Source organism: Equus quagga, chromosome 14 (genome assembly GCF_021613505.1).
Source record: "Equus quagga isolate Etosha38 chromosome 14, UCLA_HA_Equagga_1.0, whole genome shotgun sequence".
Lineage (NCBI taxonomy): Eukaryota > Metazoa > Chordata > Mammalia > Perissodactyla > Equidae > Equus > Equus quagga.
In genome coordinates, this window is record NC_060280.1 from 10,862,928 (window position 1) to 10,888,724 (window position 25,797).

The 25,797-nt window shown below is 49.7% G+C and overlaps 1 protein-coding gene across 6 annotated transcripts in view; it reads right to left on the minus strand.

Annotated features, from left to right (window-relative positions):
- NAV2 (neuron navigator 2) overlaps window positions 1-25,797 on the minus strand; it is a 390,162-nt gene that overhangs the window by 308,726 nt on the left and 55,639 nt on the right. Inside the window, exon 1 of one of the 6 annotated variants that reach the window (XM_046685994.1) lies at window positions 16,497-16,779. The exons of the other annotated variants lie outside the window; for them this stretch is intronic. Within the exon in view, the coding sequence (XP_046541950.1) occupies window positions 16,497-16,547 (51 nt within the window). The 5' untranslated portion in view covers window positions 16,548-16,779. Of the gene's footprint in view, window positions 1-16,496; window positions 16,780-25,797 lie in introns of those variants that run through there. 6 annotated transcript variants of the gene reach the window in all.

Sequence of the window (25,797 nt, forward strand, 5' to 3'; positions counted from 1 at the left end):
CTGCTTTGATTGGCTTTTCTAAACTCAATCATCATAAAAGTGAAACTGATTATAGACACAGCCACTGGTTCCAGAGCAGAGATGGGCAACAAACACCTTCAAATCTAACAACGAGCAATTGTTGTTACTTACAGTACGCACGGGGACAAGCTCCGAGCAGCACCTCCAGCCTTATTACGGAAAAGCGGCAACCTCAAAACCCGCGGTCAGGAGCTCCCTGCCTGCCCCGCCCCGCCTCCCCCACAGCCCGCGCCCACCCTTACTCTGCAGTATCAAAGTTAAGAGCCCGAAACCTCCCCCAGAACGAACTGTAACTTCCACGGAAGAATGTGCACTGGCATGATGCTTCAGTAAACCCAGAAGGCATGCTGAGATAAGGGTATTAAGGGTACTGATTAATGAAGCCGGAAGGCCCGAATAGAGCAGAGATGTCCCAAAGGGAGACATAACCCAGAGCCCGCACCCTGGCACAGGCTGAGCTCCCCAAGGGCTGGCGAGTTCGCGGAGAAGGCCTTTGCTTCCCAGCTTCCTCAAAGAGCAGAAGAGGTTTTCTGCCGCCCTCTGGAAGCCTGCTGTGCATGGCGGACGCTGAGAATGTGGGTCTCCAGTGGTCCAGAAACGGCGCTTCTTGACAAGGAGCGCTCTCCCCTGCAGCAGACCACAGCGCTGAGCTTCGCACCAAGAGGCGGCCGTGCTCTCCACTGCCGAGAACCAAATCCCCGGCAGTGAGGCCTCTGACTTCCAGAAGAACTTACAGTGAGAGGCCGAGGGAGCTAGGCCAGGCAGGAGTGTCGCTGGCACAGGAGTTCCTAGAGGCTGTGACCTGGACCTAAAGTGTATTTGTCAGGGAGACAGGCGGGAAGGGAGCTTCTCCCTTCAGTTTCCGAACTGAATCACCTCCCACTCCCACTTAGGTGTATAAATCAGCCGTGCATGTGAAGAAAGGCACTCCATGCCCGCATGCCCAAGGCTGTCCTTCCCCAATGTGGGAAGGGCTGCCCAGCAGAGAGGGCCGAAGCTGGTAAACCTTTGCGAAGCATCTCCTTGGGGCTCAGTGCTGTGTTTGCACCTCTGCTCACATGGTCCGCCATATAACCCCACTAGAAGTCCTCTTAGGTGGGAAGGAATGGCCACCTCTACTAGAGGGGAGTAAACGGGCCCCAGAGCCGTGTAACTGGTGCATAGCACGGCTGAAATCCGAATGAGTCCATCCCGAGTCCCATGTGCTTTCCACACCTTACAGCTGCCCTCAGCCCCAGCCAGGCTCTCCTCTAGGGGGACTGAGTGCCTGCTCCTGGATGGTTACAGCGCAGGGCTCCAACCCGACCACTCAGCTTGCCCAGAGCTCTTACCTCACTTAAGCAAGGTGACCAGTCACAGATGTCCTCACTTGGGAACTCTTACTAAGGGAAGAACTCTATGGCACCCCAACTCTGCTAACGTGTGCTACAGCAATGGGATGGGGTCTCTCTCCTCCGCAGATTAAGATGCTCCTTTGAATAGCTCTCAGGCCCTGCTTCTTCCTGCCCAGCGCCAGGCCTGGAGACCAGCCACGCCAGTGTCTGCTCCGCACCTGGGCCGGGAGGGGAACCTGGAGGGCTTGGCGCGCTCACGGGCTGAAGCAGACTGGTGTGTGCCGTAACGGGGCCGGAGGGCGAGGGGAGGAGTCCCAGGATGCAGTTCCTTCACCTTGCCCTCTTGTCATCTGGCAGCTGGTAAGGTGGTAATGGTTAATCCAGGAGGGTGCTCCATCCTCCTCTGGTGTCCTTGGTGAGTGATGTCAACCCCTGCAGCACTCGTCTGCAACCAGGCCCTGACACAGTTCCCAGTAGCGTGTAGTTAAGAATATAGATTTTCAAGCCAGATTGATTTGGGTTCAATAGTGTGGCTCCCCCTCCCACGAACCTTGTGACTCGGAGTAAGTTATCTTTGAGACTTAGTTTCCTTATCTATACAATGGGGATAATAACAGCACTTCTGTCACAGGGCTATAGTGCAGATTACAGGAGATAATGCACAGAAAGGCACAGAACAGTGCCGGCCGCCTAGCCCATACTCAACAAATGGTAACTAATAAAAAATACAAGTCATATTCTTTTTACATGAACACCATTGAAGCTGGCAGCAGATCCAGGCCTTATAGTCCTCCCCTTTGCCAAGAGAAAGAGAAAGAAACAATTTAAACACCAACCTGGTGGCAGATGCTGTGCTCACTGACTCACAAACACAACTTTCTCACACCTTTGGAGGCAGTAGAGATCCGCCCATTGACTCGGCACCTCCTGACAGGCAGATGCTCCGAAGCACGATCTCTAATCTATTCAACAATCTTGCTAGGCCAGAATTATTCCTACAGAGGAGGAATCAGAGGCTCAGCGGTATCAAATAACTTGCCCAAGGTCACACAGCCAGTGAGCAACAGTTGAGATTCACACAATGATAAGGAGAGCAACATTTACACAGTCCTGATGCTGTGCCAGGTACGGCTCTGAGATCTTTACACATATTAACCCATTTAATCCTCAGCACACCCCAGACGGGAGGTGCTATGATTATCCCCACATCACAGATGAGAGTAACTGAGGCCCAGACACGTTAAGCAAGGTCACACAGTGAACAGCTGGCCTGGAACGGGAACCGAGGCAGGCTGGCCCCAGAGGCCTTGTAACCATTGCCCTAACTACCTCTCAAAGAAACCCCAAAAAGCCCTTGCTCTGCTCACTGTGCTATCCTGCCTCTAAGAAATGAAACCTCATGGGTGCTAAGGACGCTTTTCTAATAAGAGACAACTGTGTTGGAATAAAAAATGCACTGGGCTGGAAGTCAGGAGAACTTGGGCTGTGCCCTGAAGCAAATCACTTTCCCTCTCCGGATTTCAGTTGGCCCAACTATAAAAGGATTGGTTTGGACTAGAACTTTGCACTGAAAACTTACAGCTCTAACAGTATATGGTTCTCTGAAATGGGCCTTCCTCCTTCCTGAGGAAGACTATGAAGTCCATGGAAAAGTGGGCTGAGGTTGCTGACAGGCCCTTCCCAGTGCAGCCGAGGCACGTCTAATGGAAGGAGAGACAGCATGTGGCCGGGGGCATGAGAGCCGCCCACGAGTGAGCATCTGAGGCCGGGAGATCCTGGGCAAGTTACCAGGCCCTTGGTTTTCCCTCTTTGGCAAAGACAGGGAAATAACTTGCCTTAGAGGGTTGCTTTGAGGTCATAAAAATGGTCATAAAGCATTTTCCCAGATTCAAAGTCCGGGTTTGCAAAACGCTCTTGAACTCAGCCATGAGAAGAGTAATCAGAGAAGAAGTCGGGACTTTGCAGGATTCCCAGAAAGCAGTCTGAGAATGTGAGGAATCTTCATTACTTCTCCATGCTTCTTACAGCTGAATCTGGTCCAGAAAGAGGGAAAAAAGCCCTAATACTAATTCAAAGCAACTCAGAAGATATCCAAAACGGTACCATGCTGTTTAGTATAATTATATACTATCCTGTTCTCCAAAGTCTTTGTCTCTCCCGTTGAACAGTACAGTCTCAGAGGATACGAAATTTGTCTGTCTCTAATTAAGACCTATTGACTTACTAATTCATTTCAAAGGTGAGACCTGAGTACACGTCCCTGGACAGCAACCTGCCTAATTTTCTTTTTTCTTAAGTGCCTCGATTCAATTCAAGTCAACAAACATGTATTAAACATCTACTATGGGCCAGGCAGTATGCCATTTGTACATTCCAGTTACTTCTAAAAACTATATAATAATAATAGCTGAAAATAGCATCAATGTCTTAGATGTGGGGCCAGGCGGAGGGCGGGGAGGATCAAACTTTCCCTTTAAGGTTTGAGAAGGTCAAAGAACCATCTTGGGATTTCAACTACTTGCTTAAAATCTGTTTATTTTAATCATTAGGCACTCATATAATATTTATTACATAAATTCTTACTACACAAGAAGGCTACTCTTTCTTAGGCAATGTGCTAATAGTCCTGAGAGGTTCAAAGAAGAAAACTGCTATATTGGTTATTTTATTGGAAATCTAATTCCAGAGGTCTGCAATAACTATTTTTTTTTTTAAAGATTGGCACCTGAGCTAACAACTGTTGCCAATCTTTTTTTCTTTCTTTTTTTTTTCCTTTCTGCTTTTTCTCCCCAAATTCCCCCAGTACATAGTTGTATATTTTAGCTGTGGGTCCTTCTAGTTATGGCATGTGGGACGCCGCCTCAACGTGGCCTGATGAGCGGTGCCATGTCCACGCCCAGGATCCAAACCAGCGAAACCCTGGGCCACCGTAGTGGAGCGCACGAACTTAACCACTCGGCCACGGGGCCAGCCCCCTGCGATGACCAATTTTAAACTAGAGTCATGGCACCTCTCTTCCTCAAGAAGGATGATAAGATTAATTGATTTACTTAGTCAACACAAATTTATCGAGCATCTCTCTTGTGCCTGATAGTGGAGACAGGGTTAAAAGCAACCCAGCATGATTCTTGCCTTCACAGAGGCCAGAAATCTGATGAAGGAGATGGCCTGTCACTAACTGCGATCGGTGTTATGAAGGAAAAAACAAGAGACTGAGATTCTGAAGGGGAGAGCTACGGGAGATACATGGGATAGGGAAGGTCTCTAGGAAGGAGCCTCATTTAGGTTGAGTCCTAAAGGACGAGAAAGAGCCAGTCATGCAAAAAAGTGGGGGGAAGAGCATCAGGTCAAGGGGTTCCCACAGGCAAACTTCCCCAGGTGGGAACTTGTTGCGTTCAGGGCAGGATGGTACACCCGGAGCCTGGTGAGCAACTGAAGGAGGTACACATGAGAGTCGATGGTTCAGGGTCTTCAAGCCACGGCGAGGAGCTTGATTCTACTCTTTGTGCAAGGCAAAGCCACTGCAATGTACTCGAAGCAGGAGAGTGAAGTGGTGCCATTTCTACGTTGACACCACCTGGTGCTGTATGGAGAATGGAGGAGAAGCGGACAACAGTGAAACTACAGAGTCTAGTTAGGAGACTACTGTAGTTCTCTGAGCAAAAGAGGATGGTGTCCTGTCTGTGAGAAAGAGAAGTGGCGGGATTTTAGATCTCCTGGGGAGGTTCAAACAGAGCAACTTCCCATTGGACTGAAGGAGTGTAGAAAGAGGAAGAACCTAGGATGACGCCTCAAGCTCTGACCTGAGCAGCTGGTAAAGGGCAGGACCATTTACTGCAGTGCTTGTCAGTCAGCGGTGATTCTGCCCCCTAGGGGACATCTGGAAATTTATGGAGACATCATTGAATGTCATTGATTGTCACGACCGGGGGTTGCTCCTAAACATTCTACAGTAGTAGAAGCCAGGGATGCTGCTAAACATCCTACAATGCACAAGGCAGCCCCAACAACACACACTTACCTGGCCTCAAGTGTCAATAGCACCAAGGTTAAGAAGTCTGGCTCACAGATGTGGGAAGAGTGAGGAGGGATGACAGTTTGAGGGGTTACCCAGCACCACATCTGGCACATATTAAATTTGAAATATTCATGTGAAATTGTCCTTGGAACTATACTGCTCAGAATGGAGAAAGTAGAAAGTGGGACTGGCACGCAGGCTTCTTCGAGGAGCAGAGGGTAAGTCCTCTCTCTCTGGGCTGGGAGAAGCCGGTGGTCCTACTCAGGATCCTCTCTCCTGCTAGCTAACTTATGAAAGAAATTTCTAGAATCAAGAGAATGGGAGTCTTTACACTTACCATTCACCCTATTCACATCCTTTCCTTTCTCCCACCCCAAATTCTACCTATCCTTCAAGGCCAGCTCCAAGTCCTAGGATGTCAAGGCTTCCCTAAGGAGACCCATCTTTGCTGTATCTGAATTCAGAGGAGTCTTACTTTTCCAGCCCCTGCTGTGTGCTGGCACCTCTCTAGGTATGCCACCATGTTGTCACACACATATCTCTTTAAGAATTCTGACAGCCCTGGGAGGAAAAGACTCCACCAATCTTCCAGACACAGAAACCAAAGCTCAACATACGTATGGTGACGGACGGACTAGACTTTTGGTGGTGAACACAATGCAATCTATACAGAAGTCGAAATATAATGATGTACACCTGAAATGTACATGCTGCTATAAACCAATGTGACCTCAATAAAATTCAAAAAACAAAAAAAACAAAAAGACCAAAGCTCAGATGAGTTTAAGTAACTTGCCCAAGGCCGCAATGATTTGGGCCAAGTTCTTTTTATTTCTAAAATCAATGCGCTCTACAGGCTGCCTCCCTCTGATCTCCTACAGCACTTAATCTACAGTCTCTGGATGATTACTAGGTCCTGCTTCAGACCACAGCTTGCCAGCACAAAGTTTTCCCATGCATGCTAGTGGCTGGCACACGGTTCTTGCCGGATAATTTGTCGAAGCTTCTTCCCCCTGTTAGTCTGGCCTCCCCAGCTGGCCTGTTAAGAGTCTAATGGCAGGAAAGTATGGTGAGGATGAATAGAAATTCTGCCCTTCTCCCTTTATCCAAGATCCCACTTAGATTCCCAAAAGAAGGAAGCACCATCAGTATTGCTGGCCTGCCTTCTCCACAACCACAGGAGATGCTGTGTCTAATCTGACCTGGCAGAGATCAGTATTCCAAGGGGCCCCAGTTTACTGGCGGGTGGGATGACTGTGTTTAAAGGCAGGAATCGGGCTCTGTGCCGTTTCCTTTACTTCTGGGACACAGGCACCTCTGGCCCTCTTTCTCTCTCTATTTAGTCTCAGCCTGGGAGTCCAGGTGGTCAGTCATGTTATGTCCACCCTACGGCCAATTCCTGGGAGAGAAGGCAGGAAGTCTTCCTTTGGACTCAGGCCTGAGTCATGTTCTTCACAACTCGTCAGAAGTCCTGGATTTGAGAAGTTAAAAGGTACTTACCAAAAAGTTTTATTACTAGGCTAATAAAGGCCACTTGTCTCTGTGCCTAGGAAGGGAGAAGGGATGAGGGCACAGTCTTGACTTACGCTGCGTTCACATCCCCCTGCATAGTTTTGGCCACAGTTTAGATATGTATTCAATAAAACTTGAAAAGTGATACCTATAACCTCCAATATGGCACTACCAAACTAAGCCGTCATGTCTCGTTCCCCTCTCTCCACCCTGCTCCTCCTCCTGACACTGATTTCTCTCAGTGACAGTGCTATAGTCCAGGTGTCCCAGGCTAAAAGCCTCAGGAATCTTTAAACTCCGTCTTCTCTGCTGGCCACTGACAATCAGCTGGCTGGCCCTGCCACCTCACCTCCACGACGGCACTCCTACCCAAAGAATGCCTTTCCCCGCCACTGCCTCAGCCATTGCTTACTGTATCTACAGAGTCCCGCCAAAATACAAACCCAGGGAGGAAGCTATGACATCTCCATCATCTTTGCATTCCCCAGAATGGAACACAGCAGCTGGGACACACAAAATGTTCACAACCTGGAGCAACTATAAAAACACTACTGAACTGACAGCCTGAGGCCACGGAAATTCAGAGGGACTGGCCACACGGGCTGCAGCTTCTCTTCTTCCAAATGTGACACTAAACATCAGAAGAAAAAGGTCTTCATCAGACTCCCACCCCTCTGCTCTCAAAGCACAGCTACGCCTCACATAGAGCACGAGGGGAACGAACTCTGCCTCAGTGAGCTGAGCCCCAGAACCCATCAACTCCCAGCCTGGGACACGAAGGAAAACCCAGAGAGAACTGGGCTTCAAGATAACTTAAATTTCAATATATAGGGCCTGGTAGTTTGTTCCCAACCTCAGTCCCGAGCCCCATTCTCCAGAGGGTAGGTAAAGGTCTTATCTTGCGTGTGTGTGAAGAAGGGTAGAGGGGATGGGAGGCGAGATGGGGAAATGACCACCCCCTTGGGAGGTGTGAGGTGATCTTCACATCCCTCGTATTCCCGGCTCAATCTGCCTTGGGAAGCACCCAGAAGCCGTCACACTGGAAAACTCCTGGAATAACTACCAGTGTCTTGGCCACCCCAAGCAGCTACAGAATCCCAAAACCCTCAACTAACAACGAATCTGGAGGGATTCTACTGGGCAGGAACTGAAGACTAGCCTGGACCAAGACTAATCTGAACCCACAGAGACACAAGAACCCCTGCCAGCTTCAGCTTGGATTCACTCCAGTCATTTCATTAACCTTACCACAAACAACCCCACACTTCGTGTGACTCCACTGTGCATTATGTTGAAAAATCAGAATGGTGACTTTCTAGTGGCCCCATTAATTGAACATGCGGCGTGTGCCAGGTGCTGCATTGGGTCTGGGGAACATGAGGGAGACTGGACCGCTGCCCTCCCAGGGTTTATCCTGCAGTAGGTGTCTGCAGAGAGGCAAGGTAAGCCAAAAGTAAGAGGTGACACGGGAAAGGGGGTTCTTTATCCACATGGCTACCGTGGAGACATGATAAATAGGGCTGAGCAGCTGAAACATCTTGGAACTGCACCATCTATGGCCTTGAAACTCCAGCTGTCTCCTTGAAGAAGTCCACTTCAGTTGTATACCAGTCTCCACATTCTTACAGTACAGAACGCTTCCAGGAATCACGTGAAAAGAACAATGCCCCAAACTCCGAATTCCTAGCACTATCTGATTACATACATGTTCTTTTTCTTTTTTGACCAACCTGCTGTCCAACAAGGTCCATGAATAGAATTTTTCTCCTCCTTAATTATGTGAGGTAGGTGTGCAGCCATTCTTCGCTGAGTAATAAGCATCCTGGGAACAAGAGAGGGCAGACAGCATGCAGCATGTACCCAGGAAACATAATGTAAAACAAACCTAGTTGTCCCCAAACTGTCCTGGGTCAGAAATTTATTTATTCAGGTAAGGGCCCCCTTAAACCAAAATATAGATCAATCTGGAATAGGCCTGACAAGAGAGGCAATGAGACAGCTACTAAGTACTGAAAACTATGGTGTCTACAGCTCTCCACTCTTCCCCACACAGCAGCCAGACGTTACTCCGTGGAGAGAACATTTACTACTGCAGTTAGCACCTAAAAGAAGCAAGCCAACCAAGGCAATAAACTCAGTTCATTTAATTTCAAAACATGAACTCACTGCTATCTCAGGAAATATCACCTTACTCTTTAGATTAAATGTGAGCCCAAGTCTAGGAGGCATTCAACAGTGAGAAAGTAATATACTTTAGTTGGCTTCTCCAGGCTCAAGTTTCACCAAAACAAGTTTTGTACAAAGATTAGCCAAGTCCCGGGTAATGGGATACGGCAGGATTACGTCATCTGCGGTCCGTTTCCAAAGAAACATGGCTTTTCCAGGTGGAATTCTAAGTGTTCTCTTCTTGCTCTTTGTAATCTTTGCAGGAGGAGTAATGGCAGATGCATTAAAACTGGTCACAGGCCATGAGGCCTTGGGCAAGTCATTTCATCTCTCTAGGTCCCTGCTTCCGCCATTGTGAAATGGATCGTTGGGGGCCACTAGGCATGGGGACCCTTCCTGGACTAACATTCCAAGATTGTTATTCCTGGACTCTACCATCCAAATCTTCCTGTGGCTGCCCTGGCATGACGTCCCCCATCCAACCATTGAGTCCAGCGTTCAAACACTGCGTGATTCCTACATTCTATAAGTATGGATGGAAGAGCAACTACTTGGCAGATCAAGCCAGCTCATTCCAAGTCCACTGCTCAGCTACATTTCCAACCCTAATATTAATTACTCCACCTTGCATATCCTTAAACCCTGCCCAGGCACAGCGAGAGATAAGAAAAAGAACAATTTCTAACCTTGCTCTGATGAGGATGATGGTAACGAATTTTTATTGACTGCTTATGAGGTATCGGGTCCTGCACTGAATGCTTTACTTGCATTATCTCACTGAATTCTCAGAAAATCCCTACTAGGGATGCATAACAGATGAGGGAACTGAGGTGCAAAGAGACTAAATGATTCGCCCAAGATCTCACGGCTGGAAGGTGGCAGAACCCAGGATCTGAATAACTCAGGGCTGTCTGACACCAGACTCTGCTGTAGCCAATCTCTCTACGTGGAAAAGCCAAGTGTAAGCATGAAAGCATCTCACCCGCCCAGGACGGGACTGGCCGACACCCGTATCCCAGTGCAGTTACGAAAAGCACCCCCTTCGCTCTCAGGAGTGTCCTGGCTTGGATAATAAATTATACAGTCACCTACTTATAATGCCTCCCTGAGGAGTGACAATAATGAAAATTATGATTATTACACACCCATTTGCGATGAAGCCCTCCTTAACCACCCCACATCAAAGAGCGACCACTCCCAGACTCCCTAGCCTTCTTACCTGCTATATTCTTCTCCATAGCATTCATCACCATAAAAAAGCAATATATATTTTGCTTACCATGTTTCCTTCACTAAAATATACAGGCAAAAAGTTCTTTTTGTTTACTAGTGTATGCCCCAGCATGTAGTAAATGTTTCATAAAGATCTGTGGAGTGACTGAATGCATCATCATCATGGTGACAATAGCTAACATTTAATGAGCATTTACTACGTACTGGGGGCTCCTCCAAAGACACCATATTTTATCAAACAACCCCAACAAGCCCAAATGTGGAAGAGTTATCACCGTGATTTTACAGATGAAGAAACTGAGCCTCAGAGAGATGGAGTAACACTCTCCTAAGGGCACACAGAGAGTTGGTGGCAGAGCCGGGAGGGAACTGAGGCTGACCGTCTATGCTCCTAGTCACTACTCTAAGTCTGGGACCAGAGACACAGCACAGACACAAGCAGTTCAGGATTTAAGGCAACATGGGGTCAAAGGCGGGCTGGCACTACTGCCTGTCAGAGATCTCAGGAGGCGGTGTGGTCAGGCAGAGCTTCTTAGAGGAAAGGGGACTTGATCCGAGCTTTGGAAGATGGGATGGTATATGGGCAGGTGGAAGAAGCATTTAGGCCCAGGGAGCGGCAAAAGCGGAAACTTACAGGGCTGACCACGCTGACCGGAACGAACAGCTTGTGTGTGCAAGCCTGCAGAGTAAGACTTAAAATGCGGCTGTCATCTGGAGGGCCTTGAATGCCTGGAGGAATCGGACTTCATCCCCTAGGAAGCAGGAATCCACAAAAGGTTTCTGACCAGAAATGACTTAGTCTACAGTCTCCATTCCTGAAACTTCACACCGTACCAATGCCAGAGAAGTTGGCAGGAGCTACAACTGGGGACCAAGGCTCACCAGGACCCTCTGCAGGCACCTCACGCCCAGGTCACGTACTTGAGCTGGTAAATCCCTGTTTAAAGCACCTCCCTTCCCATAATTTGTTTGTGCTTCGGGTCCTAGCATGTTCCCTGTGAGCACACAGCCCTTCTCTCACTCTGACAAAGATAACATATAATGCAGGTGCTCACCTCTGTCCCACACCACAGTCCTCTGACCAGATGTAGTTAGCACCTTTGGTGGCAAGGACAAGCCTTTCCTACCTCTCAGCCTTCCCAAATATCTCTGTCACACCCCCTTGTTACCCTGTTTAAATGATATCTTTCAACTCATTCTAACCCCTCACCCCATTGCCCATTCTCAGTGGTGGTTCAGGTCTGGCTCTTTCACGGCCTCTCCAACTCCCTGGCTGCTACTCCTATGACAGCAGAGCCAGCACATCTGCAACATCTGAGTCAAAAAGAACAACCCTTGGGAAGAGCCCCTGTGTCACCCAGCCAGGATCCCTATGCTCGGAGCTGGATGGATGACGGCAGGCTGGTCCACACATTCTGGAGGCCTAGAGGCCCTGAAGAAAAGCTGAATCACATACCTTCTGGGTGGTTGGCATTGTATGACAGAAGCCAGAAACAAAACCAAAAAGACATTCCTTTTTGCTGGCTCCACACAAAAACAGTTGCTTAAGTAACGTGAGCACTGCCAGGTTACCTTGCAGGGACCAATTATAAATCTCTATACGTATTAACACAAAAATGGAGGAAAATGTGTTCCTCAGAATGTCATCCGAAGGAAGTCACTAATTTCAGAGTTTTTCTTTCCTCCTTCCTGATATTCGAGTCTTTATTTTCCTAGTAATTAACCAGAGTCAAAGCCTTCCTTACCTGCTTCGGTTTCAACTCTGAAAAGTATATCATTACCCGTAGGACAAATACATGTGAAAACATTCCTGTGTATTTCAACCTGGTTTCTCCAAGAGAGGATGGAAGTTCTTGCCCTTGAGATTTTTGGAATTAACAAAAAAGGAACATGATTGTAAATCGATCATGCAGATACTTGGAGATAGTAAAATCTATGCCAGTTACAATTAGTGGAAAGCAGGAGAAAGCCCTAGAAATCCTTGAGAGTGGAAACTACTGATATTTTCCAGCATAAGAGGGGTGCACCTTCAGGTGAGTGGTCAACAAGCTTTTCAGAAAACAGCAGAAGTCGTTAAGAGGATAAGTAGTCTGTGCACAGAAAGGCAATGGAGAGCCAAGGAACCAATGTATTTTAAACAGAGAACCCGGGAGCTCAGGAGCTCTGCAGCACCCATAGCATCCTCACCTCTGGGAGGGAGGAATCTAACTGCAGAAAGGCAGATGGGCCCTTTAACCCACTGACCTCTTTTAATCTGCTTGTTAGCCTGGCTGTGGACAGGCCCAGGGGGTCTTTGACCAATGCCGCTCTGGGGAAAGGTCAAAGGTCAGAGGCCCATTTCCCTCATCATCATTATTCTCAATTATTTTCCATTCAGAGCCACTTTCTCCTTCATTCTGAGGAAGGGCACCGTAAGTGTCTTCTAGGACACTGAAGGGCGATGACCCGAGCCAGCCCCACTCACTGTGTTCCTTTTCCCCTCCGCCTCACTCACAGCATCTCTCTGATCAAAGGGGACAAGAGGGGGTAGCAACTCACAGAGAGAAACACTGGCGACGAGCACAGCCTGTATGTCACACACTCATCCACATCTAGCTCACAGAAGGCGTGCTGCTCCAGGAGGCACCAGGCTTTTCTTAAGAAAAAGGTTCAGAGCACACCTTTGCCATCAGACAAAGTAGAGAGTCTACAGTTACTAGCTCCGGAATCTTAAGCAAGTCACTTCACTCTCTGAGTCTTAATTTCTTCATCTGAGTAATGGGGATAATAAGTTTCTACTTCATAGAGTTATGGCAAGGATGAAATGGAATAAAGCTCAAAGTAAAGGCCAATACATGCTAGCTACTGATATGATTATCTTAACAGCAATATGTTTTATCTTTCCTTGATGATAAATGTAACGTACGATCACTGACAAAATTTGGAATATAAGGAAAATTATGGACCAAAAAAAAAAACACCAAAAAACAATCCCTGGTAATCTCCTCCCAGAACTGACCACTTAACATTGGAAACATTACTGTTGAGTCTTTTCTCCACGCACACACTACTGGACCATCTTGTAATCACAGAGCGACCATTCGATGCCTGTCAACTAATCGCTGGACCCTGAGCTCAGAGCTTGATGTACACTTTTCCCTAATTCTCACAGTAACTCTGTGAGGCGCTGTGGCACCCGTTTACAGATGGGGAAACCAAGGCTGGAAGAGGCTGTGCACCTGGCCCCAGGTCACGGGGCCGGTAGCTCCTGAACAGAGCTCTGACTGCAAGTCCCTCTGGCTGGAGCACCTGGCTCTGTGCCCAAGGACGGGCTGCAAGGGTGGCCTCTCTCTGTGCCTTTTCGCCCCCTATTCTTTGGCTCTGCCACTCTTCAGAGGACAAAAGCGCTCCAGAAGTGGCCTCATTGCTTCTCCTTACCCTGCCCAGGCTGAAAGAATTTTAAAAAAAGGGAACTGGGGGGTGATGAGGATGTGAGAACCACCCACATCACACTCTGGGCTGTGCCCCAAGCTTAGCCCTCTCCAGTGGGCATTTGGCCTGAGCAGCTGTCTTCTGTCACTTTCATTAAAGGCCCCGTGACCCTGCCGGATGGGATTTGGATAGAAGCAGGATTTACCAGCTCCTGCCTTCTACCCTAGGTGGGCAGGTGCATTTCTGACATTCCCCTGCAGAGATAACACGTAAAGATGCAAGTTTTGCCTCTAATTACTCTTGGCCTTATTTTGATTCAATTAGCCTTAAAATAGAACACGAAGCAAAACCTTTGGTTCCACTCTTCAATCAGAACAGTGAATTTTCAAGCTGTGGGTTAAGTGACTTCATGATTATTGAACTGCATCAGTGATAAAAGTTCAGGCGCCCACCTCTGGCCCCAGGCCCATTCTGGGATAGTTATTCACACACAATTGACCTCCAAGATGTTCCCAGAGAGCTCCTTCCTACTGAGGGCCGCTAATGATTCAAAGGTAAGAAAGGTTTGCTTTCCCCCAGCTTATTAGGAGAATAAACCACTCATCCAACAGCACAAGGGAGAGTGGGGTCAGAGACTGTGTCTTATCCACCTTTAAAGAAAAGAAAAATAACAAGAGTTGTTCCCATTTAACAGACACCATGTTTCAGACTCTGTGCTGGGTCCTGTTCCTACATTCTCATTTCATTCTTTCACAACCTGGGGAAGGAGGAAAATTGATTTGGAGATTAGTAAGCACCAAGGCTGGACTTGAAACCAAGAATTACCTGAGAGCAAAGCCTTTCACAACAAGTGCAGCCTCCCACCACAACTGGGTTCTGCACAGAGAAAGTGCACAACCACCAACCATCAATCAGTCAATCAGGAAAAGGTGAAACAACAAGCAAACTAATGATGTGTCAACTAACGATGTCTCGGTGGTTTCTAGGATTCGGCAGAGAAGCTGAGGCCCATCCTTGAGGATAGCAGAGGCTCTCTGAATGTCAAGGCAGCCATCACCGTTTCCTGCCTGGGGTCTGGGAGGAGTGGGTGCATGAGGACAGAAAGTGCTGCCTCCCCCAGCGCTTCCAGGTTGTCTGAGCGCCTCCAGCCCCTCCCCCACCTGGTGGGGGATACCCCAGTGGACCTCAACTACCTTGGGTGGTCCTCACAGTTAACTTGAAAAGTGCGACTGGGTCTAAAGATCCAGACAGACCCAATAAAAGCTGACCTTTGACCCACGTTGGGGAATGCTCCCTCCATAAGCCAAAAGGGCAGTATCGTGGAGCAGGGAAGCCATCCCAGCTTTTGCCATGGCCACCTGCCACCAAGCTCTGGACACCATCCCCAGGGATGCTCCATGTTTTCCCTGCCTGGCAAATAATTGTTCTTTCTTTCTTAAAAGCATTTAGGTCTGGCAGCCGGACACTATCCAGTCCAGACCAAGGCCCAACTTTCCTCTGCTGCATCTTGGAGTGGCATCTCAGGTGTAGCTTACAGAGAAAATGCGTGAAACTCTGGGCTCTCCCACAAGTCTGGCTGGAGAAAGATTCCAGGAAAGGATTAGGGAACTGGAGTCCTGACATAGTGCAGCAAAGGTGCATAACGTCTGCTAATGTTACAGCACATTAAACGACGTTGTAAAAAAGTAGCTTAAAGTTAGACAGGCCAAACATAACACAAGAAGTATGAAAAGCAAGGTGCCATTTTTCCAACAAATAAGTTCATTATATAAAGAACCAGCTTAGGTTGATTTAGCATCTTAGTATCCCATGCAGCTGCTGCGATTTTTTTTTTTTTGGGGGGGGGGAGCATCTTTCAAGAACTCATCCCAGTAAGAATTCCAGTTTATTAATAATAACTATTCCTTATTGAGTCCTTATTATGTGCCAGGAAATCTATAAATATGGTTTCTTATTCTCCCACCAGCACTACAAGGTGAGAACTTGCCCCATTTTACCGAGGAGGAAACCGACACCCAAAGGGGTAAGCGACTTGGCCACAGCTGGCTGACTTCGATGGGGAATTAGGGTCCTCGCCAGCTGAAACCATCAGATAAAAGACAAATCAGAAAAGCAAAACCCGGGGAGGAGCCTTGCGACCATATTTTCTTCGGATGTGGAAGCAACTCAGGCTTCCTGCGGCAGAGAGGAAAACGGCGCTCTCCTCAGCCCTCCCAGGAGTGATGGGCGGTTATTTTTGAAAACGGAGGAGGGAAAAAGTACCTGCAGCCTAGATGGTTCTTGCGAGCTTGAAAGAAAACTAAGCCATTGTGAGAGGCGGGAGAGCAAGACTCCGTGCGTACTCAAGCTGGGCTGACGCTTTTTTCCGCAAACAAGCCAAACCGCAACAGAGATTAACAGCAGCGTTCATCCCACCCTATCAAAACACAATGGGGGCGGGGAGGGGGGGTGCGGACCACGCCGACCGGACCCGCCGGGAGAGCGCAGACCTACTCGCAGGAGACGATCCCCAGCGAGGGCGCCCCAAGAGAGCCCCGGGAATTCGGAGGTGGAAGGGGCCGGGGGATAACGCAGCGTATTCCCACCCCCCTTCAATCGCTCACACACACATACACACATTGACTTTCCTGCTTAAAAAAAACCCTGAAATCTATCTTCCAAACAATAAGGGAAATACCAAGTACGGAATGCATTTCAGGGGCTTTCCATCACCGGAGACAATTCCTGATGAGGATGGGGGTGGGGTGGGGGGTAAAAAGTAGAGCAGCGCCGGGAGACTGAGGTGTGCAGTGCCCTCTTACCAGCTTCATGGTGGTGTTATTCTGTTCCCAGCGCCACAGCATCACGCTCATCTTACTTCAGGGCGAGGAGGGAGCGGGGAGAGAAAAGGGGAGGGGGCCGAAGCACCTGCCCGCGCGCCCGGCAGGTCCGGCCGTCCCGTCCCGAGTCGTCGTCTCGGCCCGGCCCCTCGGGCATCCCGGGCGCCCGCGGCCGCCTCTCCTCCGCCCCCGGCCCGGGCCGCCGGTGCGCGCGCGGGGACCCGACCAGGAGTCCGGCTCTCGTGCCCCGCTCGCTCGCTCGCTCGCTCCCCGCCGGCGTCCCCGCCTCCGCCAAATCAAACAACTCCCCCTGCGTCCGAGCGCCCGCGCCTCGCAGCGCGCAGGCCGCTGGGGCCGCGGCGGGGGGGTCCGGGTGGCAGGCTCCCCGCCCCTCGCCGGCCCGCGGGCCGCCCCGCGGGGCCCCCGGCGCTTCAATGGGCCGGTTCGCCATCGCGGGGTGGGCAGGGGGGAGGGAAGGGGCAGCGATGGCCGGAGGGGGAGGTACTTAACTCTTTCGGGGAGGCAGGGCAGCCTTAGATAGTGATGGAGGGGTGTGATGGGGGGGCTGCCGGAGCGCTGGCTGTGGCTCCCCGGGTCCTCTCGGTCCTTAGCCCAGACACAGCCCGCGCCTCTCCCCACGCGTGCTCAGCTCCGTCTTTTTGCATGTCTTTTCTTTCTGCACGAACTCACCCAAGTTGTCTGGCGGTAGCCACTCGGGCCCCCGCCCCCAACAGCTGGGATTAGTGACTGTGGGATGGATGCACATCGCCTCCACCTCCACCTGCACCCCGCCCCACCCCACACGCCGCTCCCCTAGCAACATTTATTTCCTGCTACGTGAAGGACCGGGCTCAAGTGTTTTCAAACACACCTGGCTGCTGCCAACACAGAAAGGACACCCGTGGCCCTCAAGGGAGGAGCAGGCAGATAGGGCAAGAGGCTGTGTGCGCTTTGTTTCCTCTTCTGCCTCCCCCGCCTGCCACAGGCTCTCTCTAGGGGCCTGCCCCCTTCATCCTGTGCTTTCCTCTGAGAGTTTGGGGGCTGGGCACCTGATCACCTTCCTGCCCAACCCTTGGCCTGGGTCCAGCATCCCCTTAAGCTAGCAGTGACCCTCCAGGGGACCTTCAGAATCCTGAAAAGTCTCAGGATTCCTTCGGCTCCCCAAGGCAAGATGGCACTGGCCACCCAGACCTCGGGGCTTGCATCATATTTGGGCTGACATCTTGGGATGGAAATCCTGGCTCCCCACTGCTGATAGAGAGCTAGGACGATGACAACTCACGGAACTGCCTTATTACACATTCACTTCAGTAGTCAAAACTGTTCAAAATGAGGAGAGGTGATAAAATGAGTCCTAATTTTTAAAAAATAATCTTTAAAACATGTCAATTAGATCAAAATGTTGCCCTCCTTTCAGGATTTGGTTTGTCTTCATGGTTGAAAAATCCCAACTCTTTTCTCTGGCCTACAACTTCATCTCCCACCGTCTCCCCTGCCTACTGTGCTCCAGCACTCTAGCTTCTTTCTTATCCTCAGGCACATGGAAATCCTTCCCACCCCAGGGCCTTTGCACCTGACAGTCCCTTTCCCTGGATCACCGTTCCACCCAGACCAGCCCATGGTCTCATTTTAATGTGACCTCCTCAGAAGGACTTTTGACTTTTAACCTAGTGACCTTCTTCCCACACTCTTCTATCCCATTCCTCCCTTTTTCTGCTCACTGTGTGACCTTAGCTAACTTGTATTCTTGTTTATTTTTTTGCCTCATCCCATTAGGCTATAAACTCCACGAAAGCAGGAACCTTGTCTGTTTTGTCCCTCCACGGTGTCCCCAAGTGCCTGGAACAGTGTGTGGCACACAGTGGGAACTCAGAAAATGTTTCCCAAATGAAAGAATGCAAGTCTGTTGACAATGTCCTACTCTAAGTTCTCACAGCTTCCTCTCTATCCGGGACTGAGCCAGACCCAGGCAGCACATCCTACATCCTGCCTGGGGCCCTGCCCTAGACTGAGTGACCCTTTTACGTACACCTCCACACTTACTTCTGGAGAATGAAACACAGGCACCGATATTTGCTGCCTCGAGGGAAGGGAACATCCTAGGGGAACACAGAGAGGGAACAGCATATGTCATTTGAAAAACCATATTCCATATTAAGTTATCTTATGTATTTGGAAAACAGATTCTAAAATAACTTTTTTTTCCTGAAAATAAAACTGACAGAATCTTATTGGCCAGGAGAAGAAAACACAAGCTCTCTGCTGCAGCTGCTTTAAGCCAGGGGTCCTTGGAGCTGGGTGGGAGGATGTGGAGGCCAGAAGCCTCCCGGCTGTGTGAAAATGCTGAGACAGGGTGTTTGTGCATTTTTTTTTCTTTTTTTTTTTTAAGATTTTATTTTTTCCTTTTTCTCCCCAAAGTCCCCCAGTACATAGTTGTGTATTCTTCGTTGTGGGTTCCTCTAGTTGTGGCATGTGGGACGCTGCCTCAGCGTGGTCTGACGAGCAGTGCCATGTCCGCGCCCAGGATTCGAACCGACGAAACACTGGGCCGCCTGCAGCGGAGCGCGCGAACTTAACCACTCGGCCACGGGGCCAGCCCCTTGGGGGGAAGGATCTACCAGCTTATCACATTCTCTAGGATACCCAAAACATTAAAAACTGCACATCTCCAGGAAGTCACTGGATGAGCAATTAGTTCCCCATCAAAATCTTTGCAGGTCAAAGATGGAAAACACCACTCATGGTGCCAAGAGGAATGGGGGCGGGGGAGGGCTAGAGAGGGAAGAAATCCTGCGGCCTTGCCTTTCAAACCTCACACAGGGGGCTGGCCTGGTGGCACAGCGGTTAAGTTCGCACGTTCTGCTTCTTGGCGGCCCAGGGTTCCCCGGTATGGATCCCGGATGCAGACATGACACCACTTGGCATGCCATGCTGTGGTAGGCGTCCCACATATAAAAAAGTAGAGGAAGATGGGCATGGATGTTAGCTGAGGGCCGGTCTTCCTCAGCAAAAAGGGGAGGATTGGCAGCAGTTAGCTCAGGGCTGATCCTCCTCAAAAAAATAAAAAAACCTCACGCAGGTGTGCTAGCCACAGGTGTGCTAGCTCATTTAGCAAACGCTCCTTGAGCATCTACAGCAATGCCTTTACCCGGTTCTGTGCTGGGTATTGAGGTCAGAGAGGAGTCCCTCTCTGATGTGTGCGTGTGTGCCCCTACCATGTACACACACAGTCTAGTAGAAGATGGACACGTACCCTAACAGGTGCAAGGTAATGTGACAGGTGCTACAAAAGAGAGCTGTGCCGTGTACAGCTGGGCCATAAAGAAAAAAGCTGTGAACAAGACTGGGAAACTTGGAAGAGCTCCACAAAGGAGACACTGACCTGCATCTGGAAGGATAAAGGTAGGCTGGACAAAAGGGATGCATCCCAGGCAGGTGGAAGAACGCGTGCAAGGGCGGAGAGGTGTGACAAGGCAGAGCCGGTTCCGTGTGGTCAGAGGGTGGAGATCAAGGGGCAGGAAATGGGTGACTTGCTAGGCTGGGGCAGGCTGGGTCCCTGCAAAGGGGATTCTACTCTTAATTCTTATGAACCAGGGGAGTGATTTGACCGAGTTCCCGTTTTAGGTGGACGTCTTAGTAACAGCAAGAAGACGGCTTTGAAAAGGTGGAGGCTGGAGGAGGGAGGCACACCAGTTTAGAGGCTGCTGGACTCATGCAGGGGGTGGAGAAGGACAACCTGAATAAGGGGAGGTGTATGGAAGAGGACTGATGTCCCCAGTGGTCCACTGATGCAGTGGGCGGCCCCGAGGGGTAAGGGTGTGAGTTTCCCCAGGCAGGTGTCAGGACCCTGCAGGTTTGCAGAGACAGAAGTGGCTCCTTCCAACCTCCCACACCTTGGAGAGCGATTTCCCCTTCGCCACACTGCCTCTTCCGGCGCCTTTCTCCTCCTTCCTCCCGTTTCTGTCATCTTCCACCAAGGCCTTTGATGTGAATTAAGGGAAAGAGATCAGCCTGTATTGAGCACATGGGCCAAGGCTGGTGGGAACAATGCTTGTGAAGCTCTGCCCTGAAGTGTGGTCTGGCTCCTTCCAGCTATTGGCCTCTTTTTCAGCTCATGGCCTCCTGATCCATCCCCTCGGCATGACAATTCAGCCTGAGCCTTGCAGGCAGTGACACTCCCCAGCCCTGGCTTAGCCCGGCTCCAGGAGTGTGACCTCTCTTGTACTCTCATGGTACTAGGTCCTAGTACTGAGCAACCCCTGGTGATGCTGACCCCCAGAGGTTGGATCTGCCCTTTGCTGGCAGTGTCCTCTCTTCCAGACCTTTCCATCCCCAGCATCCGAGAGGTCTGTCCCACGTCACTCAGCACTTGCTTATTCCCATGTCTGTCTGCTCTGCTCCTCTACTCCTCTGAATTTTCAGCACTTGCTCAGCTACAGGAGGCACGTGATAAATATCTCCTGAATGAAGAGGGGGGAGACTCGGGCCAGAAAGCAGGGTCTGAGGCCTGACACCCCAAAGACCTGCTCATCCACGGACCTCTCCCCTCGGCCGTGGACTGATGATCTGCAAAGTTCCTCCTCACTCCTAAATTCTGCAGCCCGGCCCGTCTGACAAACTAATTTGTGTCCAGATGTTAATGGCTTAATGTGTTTCCCAGATAACGTATTTCAGTTTAACAGGGGTCTTCCACTCTTTCAGCCAAAGCAGTGACTAATGGGGAAAAGTGCAGACACTGTGGGGGCCGGCCAGGGGAACGTCGGACAAAATGGGCTCTTCTAGACTGCGCCAAATGTGGGCTGAAGCCTTTCCACCCACGCGGGAGGCTGATGGTGGGGGATGTCAGCCTCTACATGGTACGAGGATGGCAGAGGGAAGACCAGAAGCAGTGTGCCACCCAGAGGGAGGGAACAAGCTGGAGAGCTTGACATTATTTTTTCCCCAGATACCTTGGCTGGAATAGTAAAATTCCATAGAAGTGTTTAGCATCATCTGTCAAATGAAAATCCTAGCCATATTAGCAGCTATTTATTAAGCATGGAACAGGGCACCTTTCATTTACTCATCACTTACAGCAATGCTAAGATAGGTCATTTTCCCCATTTTGCAGATAAAGGCTCAGAGGGGGAGAGCGATCGGCTCTGTTTAACCAGCTCAGCAGCTGCCAAACTGGGGCATGGCTCAGGCCGGTCCGCCTGCCCTGTCTGCAGTGTCCATGTTACTGTCGTGCTCCATACAGGAAACGAAATCCCAGAAATGCTGTCCCTGGGATAATGAAGACAACCTGTGAGCAGACAGTTTTGCAGGTGGCTTTAAGACTGACTCGAAGTCTCCTTCCCACCCAGATCTTGGATCTGGAGGAAGATGCATCAAAGTTGAAATAAAAGGCTCGTGGAAGGACACGGTTGGCAGGCTTTTCAGGACTTGAGAGTCAAATGTAAGAAAAGCACTAAAATCCTTCCTGGAGAAGACTTCCTGGAGGAGTCTTGTCAAAAGCCAGCAACACCGGGGCCTGAGCACAGGAGGTGCCATCTTCCCTCCCCCAGCCTCGGAGCAGAGTGAGCCCCCTGCCAAAAGGTCAGCCCAGGAACACCAGGGTCTGCAGGGGGTCCAAGGCGACCGGAGGGTTTGAAAGTAAGATGTATGACTTTCAGGAGGGCAGATGCAATGTCACACTGACAAGCCCACAAATGAATGAATATGCCCCCGGAAAGCGTTGGGCTGGGCTGGGCTAGCCAAGAATTTCTTTCCCACCCTCCACCCCCTTTTTTTCTCTAGAGATAAAGAATTATGTAAAGGCATCTCCTCAGTGCATATACCAAATGCCACTGCCTTTCATGTGTTCCCTGAATAGGGTTTAATTTGTCACTTTCTGGGTCTCCAGGCAATTCACTTTCTTCCTTCCAGTGAGGAGGGTCAGGTGGTGGCAGAGAATTCTGGGTGGAGCACTGTCTCCCATCGCCCCTCCCAGTGTCCCTGTGGGTGGTTCACTATCCTGGACTAGGCCAGTCCAGGCCAGAGCAGGCGCACAGTCACCCTCCGTGCCTTTGCCTAGGCTGTGCCCTCAGCATGGAAGTGCTTTTCCTTCCATTCTCTGCCAAATGATATCGTGTTGATCTTTCCGGACCCAGAGCAAAATTAACTTTGTTTGTGAACTTCTCTGAGATCCCTCCACTGGTTGGAGCTACTTATACCCTCCACTGTGGCCCCCAGGACTTCGTTTCTCTCTTCCAGACTGCCTTTCTAATAGCCCATCTCCTCTTGTAGTTGGGGTGGGCACATCTCATTTGCTGTTATGGGTGTTACTGATATTAATATTATTACCACTGGATAATAAAATGCTTAGGAACAGCTTATCCATCTTTGTACACCCAAAATAGTGCTGGGCTTATCACTGGTATTATTAAACAGAATTAATATATTAAGAATGTCAAGACTGTAGGGGGCTTAAAGGTCATCCAGGCCCCCTCTACCCCCCACACTTTTCCAGAAGAACCGGGGTCCCCTGTATAGAGCTTCTTCCACTGTAGCGTGTAAAATGTGTTGAAAACAAACCCAGCCGAATTGGGAGGCTGGCAACGCTGGGCAAGATGGCACCTTGGGCAGCCTCAGGAAGAAATCGAGTCCGCGGTGACCTCCCCGGGCTACAGATTCACTTGTTTGCTGGCAGTCTGGAGAGTTGACATTTCCTTTTAAATATCACTAGACGGAAGAGCTTTTGGCCAGGGAGGATTGCGTCTTATTTCTCTCTATAGCCCCCAAACACTGCCAAACAGGAGTTTAGGCTAAGAAAGAAGTTTCAGGATGAATGCATGAAGAATTAAAGAATAACTACAGCTCCGGGGTGAGAGGTTTTTGTCTTAGACAAAGCAGCCAGACAGGCCCCAAGCAATCCAGGACACATCCCGGAGGCTGCCACGCTTCCCTCGAGTCCCAGGGTTGCCAGGTGCCCCTGGTATTTATTTGCTCTATTCAACATCCCAGGCCTAAGGGCTCCACCTCCAGCCTCCTCAACCTCCCACCCCCTCAATGAGGCAGATAAGGGTTGAAATTGTGCAATCTTTGGGCGACCTCTGACCCTGCTTTGAAGGGCCTCCACGTTGCCCGCCCCCCCCCCCCCCCCCCCGCCCTTCCAGGAGCTGCACCGTGGGCTCTGACCCAGGGAGGGGTCAGGATGTGGGGACCTGCAGACGTTTTTTGGAAGTGGCTTAGGCTAGGGGTTCACGTAAGGTGAAATCAAACTGGTTAAGGCCAAAAAAAAAAAAACAAGTTAAAAAAATTCTGCCACAGAACTGTGGGCGTAGGAATATAGCTAGCTATTGTCGAAGCACTTAGAAAAGTTCAGTGGTTTTTAATTTTTGTCCTCTGTTCTGGTTTTGTGTCTGAATGATTCAGAGAAGAGCTTGGGAGGGAGCTGCCCTCCAGCCCTCCCTGGGTTGCGCTGGTTTGTTTTGTTTCGGGCGGTTGTGGTTCAGTTGGGGAGAGGGGGTGTGGTTTGGCTTTCGTCGTGCCGGGGTTAAGGTTAGCCATTTCAGAGGCAGCCGCTTTCCCAAGGGGCTGTGGGCTACGCTTCCCAGGAACCGCTGAGGAACGGAGCGCCTCCCTAAGAAACTTGTGCTGTGGAGGATGCTGTCGCTTTTCACCGAAAAGTTACACGATTGAGTGATTAAAGGAACACAAATACCCTCGAAGTGGGCTAAAAATTATTCCCTGATGGAGACTTTTCCTTTAGAACAAAAGCGGTAGGTAAACAGATTCCACTTTTGTTGGACATCCTGATGTCACGGAAGATTGCTTGTACACGCACACACGTGCACGCACACATGCAGACACCCAGCAGTGTACACACTCCACTCGGAGGGCTCCTCCTTCCCCCAGCCCAGGAGAGGGTGCCTGTGACGAGTGCCACTGCGGGGAGGGTTGGGGACACGGGGCACAAGATGAAGGGAAACAGATGTCTGAGATGCTGAGTCAACAGAGGACAACCTGGGAAATCCCAGAACGAGGATGCCATTGTTTAGCAAAGGAAAACTCCCCGTACTGCTAATGACTCGCCTTTGGCTTCCATGCAGGCCCCTGAAATTACACTGGTCATAATTACTGCTGCCATTGAGCAGACGGCCTCGGCCCTGCTGGGCATTCTCAGCTCCTAGAGCAGACCTCGTAGACAGGTTCTCCAGAGCCAGCCCCTTTCCACAGCTTCCTCCCTGGGCATGCTGTAGTTGAGGACCTCAAGAATTCACGATGACCTGGTTTTATGTTTATCAAAGCACTTTCCCATCAGTGACCCAGGTGGTTGTTCTTAGAACCATTCTGTGAACTGTAAGCTGGATGGCATATTTTCTGAGGAGGACACTGAAGCGCAGAGAGGTTAAGTGAGCTGTCCAAAGTTGCACAGCTGCTTAATGAGAGGGCCAAGCTAGGTCTTAGACCTATTGGCTCCTATCTAAATACCTCTCCATGGGTTCTCAAGACAAGTAGAGTTTACATAATACTATTAACAAAAACCACAGCAGCAACAATAACTAATACTTTCATAAATAAATCCTCTACGTGCTAAGTACCATTCTGAGAAGTTGCATGTAATATCTCATGGGATCATCGTAGTAACCTTAGGATATAGGCTTGAAAGTGACATTTTACAGAAGGGAAAAGAGGTACAGAAAGCTTAAATCCCCTGCCCACAGTCACAGACATCACCTGGATTTGAACTCCGTTTAGCTACAGAATCCACATTCTGAACCTGTGCCGTTCCACCTCTCTGTGTGGTGACATCATACCCCTAATGTGAGCCTGAGATCAATAAATAATGTAGATGTGCTCCACGGGAAGGGTTTGACAAACAGGTGCCATTCCCATTTAGTAGGGCTTTTTTTTTTTTTTTTTTGCTAGTTTTTTTGTTTGTTTTGGTTTTAATGATCGCTGCTACTATAACTAAATTGTTTCTCGGGTCACGCAATCATAGACAGTGTTTAAATAGCTCTGTCACCAGGGGCAAGTTATAAACCTCTCCACGCCTCAGCGCCTCTTCTGTACAACGGGTACGATCACTTACCTCTCAGGGTTGTTTTGAAACTCAGGTGGGACACTACATATGAAGGCGCCTGGAAAACTGTGAATTCCTAGAGCTAGTTTCCCAAAATGAAGGGATGGGAAACAAAGTTCAGCATCTTCAACAACCTTACGTATGTGTCTTAACTGCAGGACTTCCGGGAAGCTTAAATGTACAAGGGAGCGTCCCGGAGCTCCCAGCAGGAAATCGGAAATGGGGCACTTCCCAAAT